The sequence below is a fragment of the Alosa pseudoharengus genome, unplaced genomic scaffold (genome assembly GCF_046254945.1).
Source record: "Alosa pseudoharengus isolate Yale_2024_CS ecotype anadromous, Long Island Sound unplaced genomic scaffold, YU_APseudo_1.1 YU_APseudo_1.1_scf_17, whole genome shotgun sequence".
Lineage (NCBI taxonomy): Eukaryota > Metazoa > Chordata > Actinopteri > Clupeiformes > Clupeidae > Alosa > Alosa pseudoharengus.
This window is the reverse complement of record NW_027468640.1, coordinates 21795810-21810118: the sequence shown is the minus strand read 5'-3', so window position 1 is coordinate 21810118 and position 14309 is coordinate 21795810. Positions and strand designations below refer to the sequence as shown.

At 38.7% G+C, this 14309-nt stretch overlaps 1 protein-coding gene across 4 annotated transcripts in view; it reads left to right on the top strand.

The window, feature by feature from the left end:
• Nucleotides 1-1390: 1390 nt before the first annotated feature.
• Nucleotides 1391-14309, top strand: part of LOC143127423 (asialoglycoprotein receptor 1-like) — a 49605-nt gene continuing 36686 nt past the window's right edge. For 2 of the 4 annotated variants that reach the window (XM_076288919.1, XM_076288922.1), the window contains exons 1-9: nt 1391-1556; nt 2366-2446; nt 2681-2728; nt 2853-3047; nt 3479-3505; nt 4085-4168; nt 4321-4395; nt 4752-4835; nt 5063-5208. In XM_076288919.1, the coding sequence (XP_076145034.1) occupies nt 2368-2446; nt 2681-2728; nt 2853-3047; nt 3479-3505; nt 4085-4168; nt 4321-4395; nt 4752-4835; nt 5063-5208 (738 nt within the window). In that variant the 5' untranslated portion in view covers nt 1391-1556; nt 2366-2367. The remainder of the gene's footprint in view (nt 1557-2365; nt 2447-2680; nt 2729-2852; nt 3048-3478; nt 3506-4084; nt 4169-4320; nt 4396-4751; nt 4836-5062; nt 5209-14309) is intronic. The other 2 variants (XM_076288920.1, XM_076288921.1) reach the window with 2 other exon arrangements.

Here is a 14309-nt window from a genome sequence, read left to right as displayed (position 1 = left end):
GTTAATCTGTACATGAGACAGAGCTTATTCTGGGGAAAAGTATTCCACATGCTAGGATATGTGTAGAGACTACTGCCATATTGGCATTACGAACTAACCCCATGCATTTCTATGGAGGATTCTTTGAGTGCTGTGTGTCCTCATTAGAGAGTCTCTGTCCACTTCTTTGACACACACACACACACACACACACACACACACACACACACAACAACGGGCATAAGGTGCTTCATTTTGTCTTTTCCCATTTTGAATGACAAATATAATCAGAGGCAAAATCACAGAAAGGTTTCAGTGCATACATACAATGCACAGAATCAACTTGATATTGATCAACATAATATTTGAGGTTTAGAAAGATATGGTTCCTGTTTCCAGAACTGATCATCGATAGTCTTTTCCACCCACAGGAGGAGCTGTGAAGCACAGGCTCTCCTCCAATTTGAAGCGCGGTGGATTTTTTATCTAAAAACTCTGCAGCCTAGTGGTTTAAATGACGAGTTTGACCTTACTGTACTGTACATGTTTCTTAGTCTAAACTGAATAGTCCTTATACATTTACATACTTGTTAACACCATTATGGTAACTTGGTATTTAAATTGTAATTTCAAATTCCGTTGAATATTCCATGTCTGCATTCTTGTTCCAACATTATTATTTGTTTATTTTTCATTATTTACATTCCAATATAATTTTTGATTTTTATTTTATATTTCTCACATCACATTGTATTATCTATGTATGTTGCACCTATGTCAAACACCTATTAGGTGGACAGTGCCGTTTAAGAGAATGCCAACCACACCTCAACCAAACTAGGCTAGTTGATTGGCAGATCTAGTGTCAACTAGACACAGTCTATTTAAGGGCCTTTCACGTCTTTGATTGTTTGCACTGATGGTCTGAGTGCACCGTGCACTTTTCACTGACTGGATTAAAAATTGCATTGGCAACATTGGTGTGTGAGTTCTTTCTAGACTGAAGGACTGATACACTATTGGAACTAACACACCCACCAGGCCTGGAGTCGTTGGCGCGGTACCCTGTTTACCCCATACCGGAACTGATGAAACATTACTGTAAGAGTATGGAGACAACATTCTGTCTATAAAAGCCACACACATACAAATAGTCTACTCTGTACCTTGTAAAGATTTTCTGGGAGTTTTGGGTAGACTAACATATCAGATAAAAACCCCTGGTAGTGTTCTCATAGAATGTAGAAATAGTGGTTTAACAACTTTCAGACACAGTTAGGCCCAGATATACAATATCTACAGGAAATATCTAAAGAGAAGTGGCTGAGCCATTTTCTGCTCTAAAAAAACTTCAGTTCCATTTGAGGAACTTCCATCACTTCTGCTGGCCTGTGAGCATAGAGAGGGATAGTTGGGAAACTGTCACACATATGCAAATCATTTTTTTTGACAGCTGAACATCCTATGCTAAAGAAGCAGGAGAAAACAACAGATCACAGTCACCTCTAGACAAGAAGACAAAACCCTCTCAAATTCAGTCCATTGAAGTAGACCCACCACAGCTAACTCAAAACCAGGTGAGCTATATCTGTATGTGCATACATCCTTTCAAACATTTGTATAAGGTAGTGTGAGAAATATATTTTTATAGATTATGCATCATATGGGTTGTAAGATGACACTAACCATACTTAACATCTTCCTATTTCTTTATCTGCTCATATTTTTGTAGTTTTGTTTAGTTGTGTTTTCATTCAGTCTTTATACCTGTCTGTTATTTTACTTGAGCAGGAACATTAGCTAATGCATCTGAAAAAAAATGTATTGCCTTTGAACTGTATATAACAATCATCTACCATAGTACCATAACGGTTCTTACTTCCCCTTGATATTAATAGTGTTTTGTCAGCTACAGTAGTTCTGCTCATTTGGATTGGATTGTAAGTTGAAACATGTACACTGAAAAAAGTGATTTTGACATGTATTTCTCTAAAATACAACAGATGACATGTTTGACATTTTGGCAATCCTAGACAGATGCACCACTCACAATATCACAATAAAGAGGAAGAAACTCATGTGCAGGTGGTCTTATATTATGTCACTGTCATACTTGAAATTTCTTTGGATTTAATTTCAGTATATGGTGATCACTGTTTCTCTTTGATTCAGTCCATTGTCGCAAGTTCCCAGACAGTTTGATCATGAACATATATGGTTTGATCTTATCACCAGTGCTGGTAGTTGGTAGCTCGTAATTCACACTCAGCCTAACTCTGAGCTTGTGCCTGAGTTGCTAGTAAGAACTGTGGCCATAAGCAATAGAAGAGATAGGCAATACAAAATTGATTTGAAACTTCCCATTTGCATTTTTGGTTGATATCAGCCATGGAGACAGATGAGGTGACATACTCTGACATTACCATCATCAAAACAGAAAATGCCAACCAGAAGGGAAACAACAGTGGTGAGCAATCATCTGTATTAAAGGCAGTAGTTTGATAATGGAAACAGGGGTCTTATACAGTTTACTATTCTTAATATGTTTAAGTATTGCAGAAATACCCTGTATGACCTATTTGTGTGACCTTTATTTTGCTACATCAATGTGTAGAACTTTTAGTAAATTGCTTTACTAAAATTGCCAGTGATGGTATTCTCAACTCTCTGTTGACATTCTCTATGCATAACTGAACTGAAGAAGAGGGAGCAAATGTCATCTACTCGCAAGTCAATGTGCTGAAAACTGGTATGTATTAAACATAACACATACCCTGACACACATGCATTCAACATACAACACATGCTGTATGAGAATTAACGCCAAATGTGGATTTGAAAAAAAATAAAAAAAATGTTTCTGTCCTTTTGAGTCCCAGCGAATGATCTGGACCCTGCATCTGACTCTGGTGACTTTTCTGAGCCGGCCAAACACGATCCTTCTAACTCCTCAGCAAAGTCACATTCAGAGAAAGAGATCACTGCATGCACATCTCCTAGAAGCACAGTACTCCTACTGTCTATTTGTGTTCTCCTGTTGGCCGTTGCTGTTACGATGGGAGGGCTCTGTGAGTATGACAATCAAATCTTGGGGGCAGCCGTGGCCTACTGGTTAGCGCTTCGGACTTGTAACAGGAGGGTTGCCGGTTCGAACCCCGACCAGTAGGCACGGCTGAAGTGCCCTTGAGCAAGGCACCTAACCCCTCACTGCTCCCCGAGCGCCGCTGTTGTTGCAGGCAGCTCACTGCGCCGGGATTAGTGTGTGCTGAGTGTGTTTCACTAATTCACAGATTGGGATAAATGCAGAGACCAAATTTCCCTCATGGGATCAAAAGAGTATATATACTTATACTTAAATATTTAACTTTTTAGCCTTAGCATTGAAATAGTAACAATTTAACAATTGAATCAAATGTAACAATTTAAACATAAATGAGTTTATCAGTCTGCATGGATGATATTGCCAATTATGTTGGTGCTGATCCTGTTCTTTTTGTAGATATTATGAAAGAGGAGAAGTACGCAGGTGAGTGAGTGTGAGAATGAGACACTAAGAGTATGTGGGCAAGTGAAGGATAGGGTAGAGAATAGAGTGAATGTGGAATAATGAGGCGGACATCCCGGTTCCAGAAAGTAAAAGTCCTGCCATATATTCTTTCTACCTGTGCACTTAACACAGGTGATATCACTAATTATCTGATCTACCTAATTAGAATGAGCTGGAATGGAAATATTTACTAAATGGTTGGATCAAATACTTGGCAGGACTTTTACTTTCTGAACCCGGGATGTCCACCTCTTGTACCAACACAGGATCACATAATAGATACACTTGCTATTAAATTATATTAAGCTACAAATACAATGTACAATACAATACAATAAAATACAATTTTGCCGTAGACACATTGAAAGAATAGGGGTGAGGCAGATGTGTTTAGTTGGTTGCAGTATGCAATATCACCATTAGATGGCACTAAATCCTAACTAACCTTCAACTAACCTTGATTCTAACCCCATGTAACCGTATAACCTTTTCTAACATATTTCCCTTTAGTGATACAAGTAGAACAGACAATTTGACACATCCCTTGTACTTTAACAGGTGTTAAAGAGCAGTTAGACACACTGAGGATGGAGCACACTAATGTGACTTTGGCTTTGAATGCTACTCAGGCTAACATGTCAGGTGGGGAAGAATACACAAGCACTACATTTCTATAGACATGTTTATCATGGATTCTTATCTTAAAAGATCATCTGAAAATTAAATTAGATAACTATGAATTAGATAATTTACCATTACTAACATATATATTTCTGTATTTGCTGAAATTACAGAGATAATGGAAATGCTGCAGGAGCAGTATGTTAATGCCACTAGTATGACAAGCTTTTTGCAGGGTAACCTTACAGGTAGAGTCACACAATCTACAAAAAGTCAGTCACATAGGCCTACAGTAGCTGTATCAAACACTACTGATCAACCACCTATCAGATTTTCTACTGACCCTTACAAATGTGAAACTAACACTCATCAATCATAAACCCAGCACTAAGCATCATTCTCTCTCTCTCTCACTTCACCATGCCTGACTTCAGCTGAATTGTCATTTAGTCATTTATGTTTCCCTTTTGGGTTCTTTAGCCTAAAGCAAGGACAAACCTCTGGGAAGTTGCTGCTATTAGAATATTGAATATTTTTCATGCACATGGATTCATTCATCCTGGCCATCTTGTCAATGCAACACTTGATTTATTTTTCTCAACAGAAACTAAAAGGATGCTAGCTGATCAGAAAAACAAAAATGATAATCTCACCAAGGAAATCACAAAACTAACGACTGAGCTTCAAGGTGAGATTTATTCTGTTTAATTTCAAGCTTTCTGTTTCTGATGCATAGTGAATGAGCATTAGGCCTTTCTCTATTAGGATTTGACAATGCACCAAGAGGATACTTAATAAAACTACCTTTCTTTCTGTCAAAATGACAAGATGTAAAATAATTAAGACAAACAATATATGAGTTTTGATGGTCATTATTGAGTGGATAATGAACAAATATTTAAATTATTTCAAAAGGGGTGAGGAGGTGTGCAGATGCCTGGGAGTACCATGATGGATCATGTTACTACTTCTCGTCTGATATGAAGAACTGGGAAGACAGTAGAGATGCCTGTGTGACCATGGGGGGACACCTGGCCATCATAAACAGTGAAACAGAAATGGTATGAAAAATCACTTCCTCAAAAATGTTTTATGTCTTACTATACGACTTTGATAACCATTACATTAAAATGAAATATCTTCATTTAGCTGTAGAAATCAGTTGAGAAATTTGTAGTGTTTTTATTTTAACATCTAGACAAACATTTAAATGAAAGTTTGTCTAAGACTTTTAGAAGTTTCATGGAAACTATGTCACTGTAAACAAATATTTGAATGTACAGAGAACTTCCTTGGCTGTGACCTCACCTACCAGTACCAGTACAGGAAGGTGTAAGTCGCTTTGGATGAAATGAATAAATGTTACTGTAAATGGTGTTGCGTGGTATTAAATTAGCACAATAATTTGGCCAGTTTATTAAAATACCATTTGTTTGTGCAGGTCAGTATTAATGCAGTGCGCATTGCATATGCAGAGACTTTGGGTGCAGATTATATTGCTACTTGCATGCGTCCTCAGTACTCCAGCTGGTGCCCCGGAAAACGTTCAAAGCTCGACATCATGAAGGATGTCACATTTGTTTAAATGCTACCAGAGTAATAAGGAGAGAGGAGAGAGAGGACCATAACGCGTGGGTTTGTGCTAGATCAGATACGCCGGACGGACAAAGGGGAAAGCATTCCATAGTATGCAGCTGTGATTGGCGTCTTCGCTGTGAGGCAACAGATGATGTGAGGGGCTTCGATCTAACCATGTCCTTAACGCCTACAGTCTCTGCACCATGCAAATGTCCAGAAAAACGGCTATTTTAAGTAAATCCAAATAGTTTTCTCTGCTCTTTATCTGGTTGACTTCTATATCTTAAAAGGATATTCCACCATTTGGGGAATTACACTCATTTTCCACTTCAGGCATAATAATCCAGTCACTAACCAATTTGTCTGCTGCAGCTCAACCTTGTTGCTGGAAGCTAGCCTACGGAGACTGTTTCAGGTGTTGCATGATATCATTGTGCTGCTGTGCCCATGGTGTTCCTTGATTATTACGCTGGAATGAGAGTTGCTAATGGTCTAATCTGATTCAATGATCTATGCTAGGCTGGAGCTAAAAGTGGTATTGCCACTCAGAGAACAGCTGAATGAACTGGAGAAAGGTAAAAATCAATTGTTTAACTCAAGGGGAGGTGGAAAATGAGTGTAATTCTCCAAATGGTGGAATATCCCTTTAAAATAGTAATCACATATTTGTTTATATATGGTGTCTTGTAATCTAATTAGCCAAAATTCTCTGAAGCACAAAATAAAAAATAACCCTCCTGTCTTCTGTCACAATAACTCAAATGAAAATGTGCATCTGTGGTCCACTGCATGAAGGCGCTTGAGAATGTTAGTGTTGCATAGTCTTTTTGGGTAACACTCCATAATAAGGTGCCATAATAAAAAGCAAACTAGTAATTACCTAACCCTTTGTTAATATTTGTTAATTGTTACTAAAATATCTACTTGGCACAAGTTAATAGTTTTTTCATCATTAATTAAATATTAGTTGTTTGCATAAAATCTGTATGTTAATGTTTTAACAAATCTATTAACTAATATTGTATTAATATATGTTAATAGTTAACTAAATATATTTTTGGCACTAATTAACAGTTATTTCTTACATCATTTAAATGTTAAATGTTTATTTACAAACTATATGCTAATATAAAAGTTAATGACATATTATTTATCTAGCTTTTCTGATTAGCTTTGTGGAGAATTTATGGAATTTATGGCTTTATGGTCTTGTGGGGTGTATAAGGCACCCTACTGCCAGTGTGTTGGTTGTGTGAGAGTTTGCGCTCCTCTTCTTCCACTTCACCCTTATTGGATACCTCTGTGGTTGGCTGTCCTGTAATTGGTGACCCTCTGTCTAGTCTTTGAAAGTAGTGTACTCTTTGCCTTTGGAAGTACTATTTGGTTGCTGCTTGAATTTGGTGAAATTCAGGGGAGGGGGGTGTAACAGAGTTAGAAATATAGTTTAGTGTTTGTATGTGATTTTCGCCATAATTAAGCAGCTTTATTGAGATTGGTGTTTTGGAGCCCCCTTTGGAGAAACCCTATACTGCAGCTCTGCTGCGTTTTGTCCTTGTATTGTTGCCATAGCCGATCAGAAGCGGTATGCTGCTTTGCATTGCGTAGGTTGACTGTATAAATCTCCCCCCACTTTGTTTTAATTTTGTAACTGTAAAATGTTGTTTAAGTTGAAAACTTTGATATACCACCTGTATTATGTTACTTTACATGTATTGTTAAGATTTGGGTGCAATTCTAGCAACTTAGAGAACGTTTATTAATGTTTTCATTATGACCAGGAGTTCATACACACTGAGTCTAACGTGACTAGCTGTAAACTCCGCTAGCAACTTTCCATGCATTCAGTGTAGTTTAGCTTAGTGTGCATGGAAAGTGTAATTCAGTCTAGCAGGAAATGAATGTACATTTAGTTTAGCATTATGTTTATGCATTACGTCCTCCGCATGGTCTACGTCTGAGTGTTTAGTGAGTCAGAATATTAATAAACTGTCGTTCTGTGCACCTGAACATTCCATGTCGCATGTCTCCCTTGCTAGTAGGGCTGACAGTGATGGTATAGGAATGATGCATGTAATATAGCCCATTCAACTACTTGTTGTTTTGTTTTAACTTTTCCTAAAGGAATACATGTGATAAGTCAGTTTTGGTCTCAGTCCCTTCACCGTCTGAGTAGTTATATATTAGTAATATATTAATAAAGCTTAACCAACTTTATTATAAGGGTCCCCATACTGATAGTTATATATTACTAATATATTAATTAAGCTTAACCAACTTTATTATAAGGGGCTCCACACTGATAGCTACAGTATGTACTACTAATATATTAATTAAGCTTAACCAACTTTATTATAAGGGTCCCCCATACTGATAGTTATATATTACTAATATATTAATTAAGCTTAACCAACTTTATTATAAGGGGCCCCACGCTTATAGCTATATACTACTAATATATTAATTAAGCTTAACCAACTTTATTGCAAGCGGTTCCGGCGCCGACAACAGTGGCAGCATGTCAAGGTAGCTCCGTGTTTTTTTTCTTGCATTTCCCCTTGGGGATCAATAAAGTATCTATCTATCTATCTATCTAAGGGTCCTATGGAGAGCGGTTCATATTGGGATAGGCAGAAGCACAGTTTAATAACAATTAGTTAAATAATAATAAGTCAACTTTTCTATTAACAAATAGTTTGCAAATAAACATTTAACATTTAAATGATGCAAGAAATAACTGTTAATTAGTGCCAAAAAGACATTTAGTTAACTATTAACACATATTAATACAATATTAGTTAATAGATTTGCTAAAACATTAACATACAGATTTTATGCAAACAACTAATATTTAATTAATGATTAAAAAACTATTAACTTGTGCCAAATAGATATGTTAGTAACAATTAACAAATATTAACAAAGGGTTAGGTAATTACTAGTTTGCTATTTATTATGGCACCTTATTATGGAGTGTTACCTATTTGGGTAAAGGCAACATTTAACACAACATTGTTTAGAAACCGAGTGATAATGCTTCAATTTATCAACCAGGTAATATAGGCTATTGGTGGTGGTTTCTTAGAAGAAAACTTGACGAGGAATTGCCTAAATGATGTCGTCATATTACAGTTACAATTCATCACTGCAGGTCAAAACTTGGCAATGTTTGTCATTTGTCCTTTATTGCTTAAAGGTGCTCTAAGTGATGTTGGGTAATGTCACTTCTGTTAACCAGGGACGGATTAAACAGATATTGCCCCCTGTGCACAATATCAAAAAAGCCCCCCCCCCCTCATCCGTGACGTGCGCGTGCAGCCAGCGCGTCTCTCTTTGCTGTCACTGTGCAGGCTGGTGCAAAATTTCACACAATGAAAATGTAGTACATTATGTCATATATTATAACTCAGGCCCTCACAGAAATGAATTCCAGCAGTTGTTTTTATTATTAGGCTTTAATCTCCCTTTGCTGTCCAAACAGTCTACAGCAGGGGTTCCCAACCTTTTTCATTAAACGAACCGGACAACAGTTGTCATATTTCTGACGGACCGGTAGCAGGGACGTTGATCATATTACGGGGGGTTCGGGGGTGTCTCCCCTGTGGAAATTTCTGGCTGTTAAATACACCCTTAACGCAGTTTGGAAGGGGCATACAAACTTTAACAGAGCAAGCAGGGCCCGTTTTCTGTCTGACTCAGGTGACGTGAACATTGGCTACCTGCATGATAAGGTTTTCACTAGAGATGCACCGATATGGAATTTTAGGGCCGATAACGATAACCGATAATTATTGGTTTATTGTGACCGATAACGATACGATAACCGATATTTTTTTTTTTATAAAAATAAAGGGTCAAAAGGTTTTAGATTTCTCTTTTTATTTACTCACATGTACACACAGGAAAGCTCATTTAAATTGTCAACAAATGCTTTGGCCTACATAGACCCACTGACAGAAGATCAGCTCAAAAATCAAATTCAAAGTAACTTTCACATACTGTTATGCGAATTCAAATTCAAAGTAATACACTTGACGACTAGAGCCCTCAACACTTAACAGAATGTACCACAACTTTTAACGTGTGGAACTTTGTATTCGGCTATAAGTAAGCAAATAACATTCAATAACATCCAACACACTGTGTGTGTGTGTGTCACAGTAGGATAGGGGAGAGGTGTAGTTTGTTACTTGGGAGACATGAGTGGCAGGTTTTTCTTAATAAACTTTTTTCTTTTTTCTTTTTTTTTCTTAATTAATTTTTCATCAATCACATGGCCAGCAGCAGAAAACAGACGCTCGCTGTCCACACTAGTAGGAGGGGCTGACAGGTATTTCCGCGCAACTTGGGCCAGTATTGGAAAGCGACTCTTATTTATTTTCCAATATTCCAACGGGCTCTGGTCTCGTGAAATCAGACATTCTGCGAGGTAACCTTGCAGCTATAAAAGAAATGATAAAGAACACGTCCTTTTTAATACGTCTACGAATTCACATCTACCGTAAACAACTAGGCATTCTTAAGTAAAATAACACAGCTAGGCCTACCTAAAGAAAAACCGTAGCCTACGTCTGCCTACCTCTGTTTGGACCGGACTGCCCTCCTGCTCCTGTGTCATGCTCTCGTTCTCATTCACAATCTCATCATACATGTCCAGCAACGAGCTTCTTTCTCTCCGGGGCCGCTTTTCTGGCGTTTCGTAGTTTCCATCATCTGAGATGTCCCTGCATTGGACGTTCTGTTCCACTTTTTGCCGAAACATTTCCACAGCTGACACTTTAACGCACGGGTCGAAGTAGCGGTCCTTGTATCGTGCGTCAAGGATTGTTGAAAAGCAATAAAGAGGCTCTGAATGAACGTCATTGAATCGCTTGTTTACCGCCTCCAGTAGTGTCTGCTTAGATGTTTTTACTCCGTGGTCTGATGATGTCTCTTTCCTCAACAGTCGTTTCAAAGCTTCTACTGAAGGGATTACATCGGCTGTAGTGGCTGTAGCAGAGCACAAGTCTCTGGTCAACTGTTCAAATGGTTCGAGCAGGGTCACCATGTTCTCTATCAGAGTCCACTGATTGACAGTCAGAGATGCTGGCAGCTCGTGATCAACCCCATATGCCGCTATTGCCCGTTTCTGTTCTATCAAAGACTGCAACATATAAAATGTGCTGTTCCAGCGGGTTGACGCATCTTGTTTGAGCATATTTGTTTTCATTCCTAATTGGGTTTGCACTTCATTAAATCGGCAGGTGGCAACATTTGAGTGCTTAAAGTGGCCAACTATCTTTCTACCGATAGCAACACAATCAGAGATGCTTCGCTGGCTAAACACGCCCTGGTTCACAATAAGCTGTGCGCCACGCAACCTAAGCTAGCAACATCACTCTCCCCCATAGCTTTTGCCATATTACGTGCATTGTCCCTAATCACAACATGCACATTCTCCTTGGTCAAGTGCCACTGTTCAAGCATGTTTTCAAATGCACTGGAGATTGCCGCTGCAGTGTGAGAGCCAGGGAATTCTTGTGCATGTAGAACGGCCCGTTTCAGCTCAAACTCGTCAGTCAGCCAATGTGCAGTCAAACTCAGCATACTTGTTGGACTGACATCGCTGGTCCATATATCCGTGGTAAAACTGATGTCTTTCGCTGTCGCGACTATGCTGTGTATGTATTTTGCAATGACTTCATACCGAGCCGGGAGACAAACATCTGAAAAGAAGCGCCGACTTGGGATAGTATAGCGGGGTTCCAAATGTTCCACAAGGCCGCGGAACCCTGTATCTTCTACCACCGAGAAGGGCTGATCATCAAGCGCCATCAATGCAATTATTTTGTAGTCGATTTGTTTCGCTTTGGGGCTATCTTTGACAAATTTTTTAACTTTCTCAAAAGCCTCAGATATTGGAGTGACTATAGTATTACCTCCTGCAGGTTTAGTTTTCTTGGTCATGGTAGCTTCATATTCTTTGAACACGTCTTGGCTGTGACTAGTTTTCAGATGGCTGATAAGATTAGTGGTGTTGAAGCTCTTTGCCTTGTTTCCTCCTCGTTGTACCTCCGACGAACATTTATTGCACACAGCAACTCTACTATCATCTTTTGATATGGTGAAGTAGTTCCACACCGCTGACATGGTTAGTCTATATTAACGAATGCAGCATGCTCAAAAAGTTTAGTGTAGCCAGGCAACGGGCCTATGAAAGAAAATTTGGAGGGAAATTACACCTTAATAATATCGGCTTAAATTATCGGCCGAAATTACGATATCGGTATAATAATAATATTTTATTTTTTGCACTTATCGGCCACTAATATATCGGCCGCCGATATATCGTGCATCTCTAGTTTTCACTGCTGCTTGACACTACCTTGCATGGAGACATATTTCACGTTAAAGGGGTGGTTCAGGATTTCGGACATAGGACCTCATTTCCAAGTAAGCAAGTGTGATATTTATCAGTGGAGACCGTTTTGTGTACTTTGGAGTGGGTAAGACTGTTTTAGTGGCAGGCTAACACATACCGTTGACTTGCGCTAGCCTAGCACCTGCGAACTCTGCAATTAGAAGGACTGGATGAAACGTGTTGAAAACGGTCTCCACTGATAAATATCACATTTGCTTACTTGGAAATGAGGTCGTATGTCCAAAATCCTGAACCACCCCTTTAACAGTGGAGATGTGCAAAACTATAGCGTTTGGTAAATGGAGATGCAGATCATCTCCCTAATCAATTTCTTTGCACAACAGCCCACATTATACGCTCACTCCAGCGAGACGAGTAAAATAAATGTAGGCTTATCTGTCATCGGCATCGCCATAGGCTATTTGGTACGATATAAGCTACTGTTAGGCCTACAACAAGTCGCGATTTATTAGGCTATCCAATCGCTATGCTGTTTTCATGAACATTGAAGGAATCCACTTCATTCACCTACCCACGAGTGGTTCAGTTTGTCAGTTTCACTTTTGCAAACACGCATACACATTGAATGAGCACTCATAGCCTACCACTTCCACCTAATGTTATGCCTCTATATTTCATGAAATAAGAAGTGTTGCCTGTAAACTTTCCGGGAAGTGATCAGCGGGACCTGGCGAGACTGCCAGCTAGTGATAGACCCACGAAAATGGCCTGGTTTTGAGTTGACGTGCATGCGTCACTGATTCGACCCAAAGCGGCAACCGAGTTATGATAAAATGTCCACATAAAATGTCCAGATTGTGCGTTTTCATGAGTTTTCGATCGTCAAATATTTCATTTCCATTCATCACAGAGTTCCCAAAATCACATAAGATGTGTTAGAGTGTCTAGTTTCGTAATTAAAAAAAAAAAAGCTAAAAACGTAATATTACGTTTTTGGCACTCAACGCATGGGAAGGAAAAACATAATATTACGTTTTTGGCACTCAATGAGTAAAGGTTCTCCTGCAGGATTGTTTAACGCAGGGATGGGCAACTTTGATGACAGAGAGAGGGCCACAAGATTTTCTTGTCACTGTCAGAGGGCCAGATGTGATCGCACATGTCCATCAATGGGATACCAAGAATCAGGAGTATTAAAAATATACAGTAGCTTATGTCTGCACGGTTTATTAAATCAACATACATTCATTTAATATTTTAGATACTCAAATGCATTTTAATATTGCTTCTATTCACCAATGAACTTGAAATAAGCTAAACAATATTACACATTCACAATAAACACATTCACAATTTTCCCACTGCAACCGGTAATAGTGACTCTTGTAAAAAGGCTCTATTGTTAGTGTATCTTAACCAGGGTTCCCACTCTAAGTCAAATGTAAAATTCCATGACTTCCCTGACAAAAATCCTGAATTTCCATGACCAATCCGGAAATTAAAAAATGGCCATTGAAAAAAACAGGTAGGTGTAACTACAACAACTCATGCAAGTAGTAATGGGAAAAAGCTACTGTGATAACTCCAATGCTGCGTGTAAATGTTGTACTGTATTAGGCCTAATGTATTTTGGCAAGACCATTTTAAACTCCTACACCAAATTCCCTGATATTCCATGACTTTGCTCACCAAAGCAGGGCTGTACGTTAACTTTTTTTGCTCATAGCACTGGTGCTACAGAGGCTGATAGTTTTGTAGCACAGGTCACAAAAGTTGTAGCACGATTTGTTACCCTCTCTAAGAACATTTACGGGCAGTGCAGTTACTCACAAATGACTTGTTGCATACAAGACACAGATTCAAAACCTTAAAAAGCATTGTTTTCTGAGAGGCAATGTCTTTATTGTATAGACATTACAACCACACACAAAAACAAGCTATAATCAGCTCATTGCATGAACATATTGCATTGCTCAACATATTTGAACAGTATTTTCATATAAAATACAAAAAACCAACATGTGAACCGGGGTGTGTGTGTGTGTGTGTTTGTGTGTGTGTGTGCATCACAGGTTTGGCATGTCTGCTGGCCACGTTTTTGCATTTGGCCTCCTAGCCCTCTCAGAAGAGGAAAACCATTTTGCTGCTACCCGGCTAGGGTCAAACTGCTCCAATGGGCAGCCTTCTGAGCTAATGCGGATTAAGTCCTCAGTAGTGGACACATGA